At 32.7% G+C, this 1,322-nt stretch overlaps 1 protein-coding gene across 1 annotated transcript in view; it reads left to right on the forward strand.

Moving 5' to 3' along the window:
* LOC309524283 (spectrin alpha chain, non-erythrocytic 1-like) overlaps positions 1-1,322 on the forward strand; it is a gene marked incomplete at its 5' end in the record, with an annotated part of 62,396 nt that extends 61,074 nt beyond the window's left edge. The window contains one exon of the mRNA XM_082208740.1: positions 1,154-1,322. Coding sequence (XP_082064866.1) covers positions 1,154-1,279 — 126 coding nt within the window. The 3' untranslated portion in view covers positions 1,280-1,322. The remainder of the gene's footprint in view (positions 1-1,153) is intronic.

The raw sequence follows: 1,322 nt of genomic DNA on the forward strand, positions 1-1,322 counted from the left end.
ACACTACTACTAATAGTAATAGTAATGCTAATACTAATAACACTACTGCTACTGCTACTGCTACTACTAATAACACTACTAATACTACTACCACCACTAATGCTAATACTAATACTACTACCACTACTAATGCTAATACTAATAATAACAATACTACTACTAATGCTAATACTAATAATAACACTACTACTACTAATAATGCTAATGCTAATACTAATAATAACAATACTACTAATAGTAATACTAATACTACTACTACTAATAATAATAATAATAATAATGCTACTAATACTAATAATAGTAATGCTAATACTAGTAATACTACTAACAACACTACTGCTACTACTACTACTCCTACTACTAACAATACTACTACTACTCCTACTGATGATAATAATAATAATAATAATAATAATAATAATAATAATAATAATAATAATACTAACACTACTACTACTACTACTAATAATAATAATAATGATAACAATACCAACAACAATAATGCTAATACTAGCAATACTACTACTACTACTACTACTACTACTACTACTACTACTACTACTTTAACAACAAACAAACAAAACAGCAACAGCAATACTAATACTGATAATGCTAATAATGCCAATAATGCTGCTACTACTACTACTACTAATAATAACCATACTACTACTACTACTACTACTACTACTACTACTACTACTAATTTAACAACAAACAAACAACAACAGCAACAGCAATACTAATACTGATAATGCTAATAATGCCAATAATGCTACTACTACTACTAATAATAATAATAACCATACTACTACTACTACTACTACTACTACTACTACTACTACTACTACTACTACTAATTTAACAACAAACAAACAAACAACAACAGCAATACTAATACTAATAATGCTAATAATGCCAATAATGCTACTACTACTACTACTAATAATAACAACCATACTACTACTACTACTACTACTACTACTACTACTACTACTACTACTAATTTAACAACAAACAAACAAAACAGCAACAGCAATACTAATACTGATAATGCTAATAATGCCAATAATGCTACTACTACTACTACTACTAACCATACTACTACTACTACTACTACTACTACTACTAATTACTATTTCTCCCCCCCTTCCAGAACCTGACCCGCGAACAGGCCGACTACTGCCTCTCCCACATGAAGCCCTACCTGGACTCCAAAGGCCGGGAGCTGCCCTCCGCCTTCGACTACGTCGAGTTCACCCGCTCCCTCTTCGTCAACTGAGCCCCACGGCGCCGTGGGTCGCGCGCCCCCCGACGCGCCCCAC

The sequence above is a fragment of the Podarcis vaucheri genome (assembly GCF_965113315.1).
Source record: "Podarcis vaucheri genome assembly, chromosome: Z".
Classification (NCBI taxonomy): domain Eukaryota; kingdom Metazoa; phylum Chordata; class Lepidosauria; order Squamata; family Lacertidae; genus Podarcis; species Podarcis vaucheri.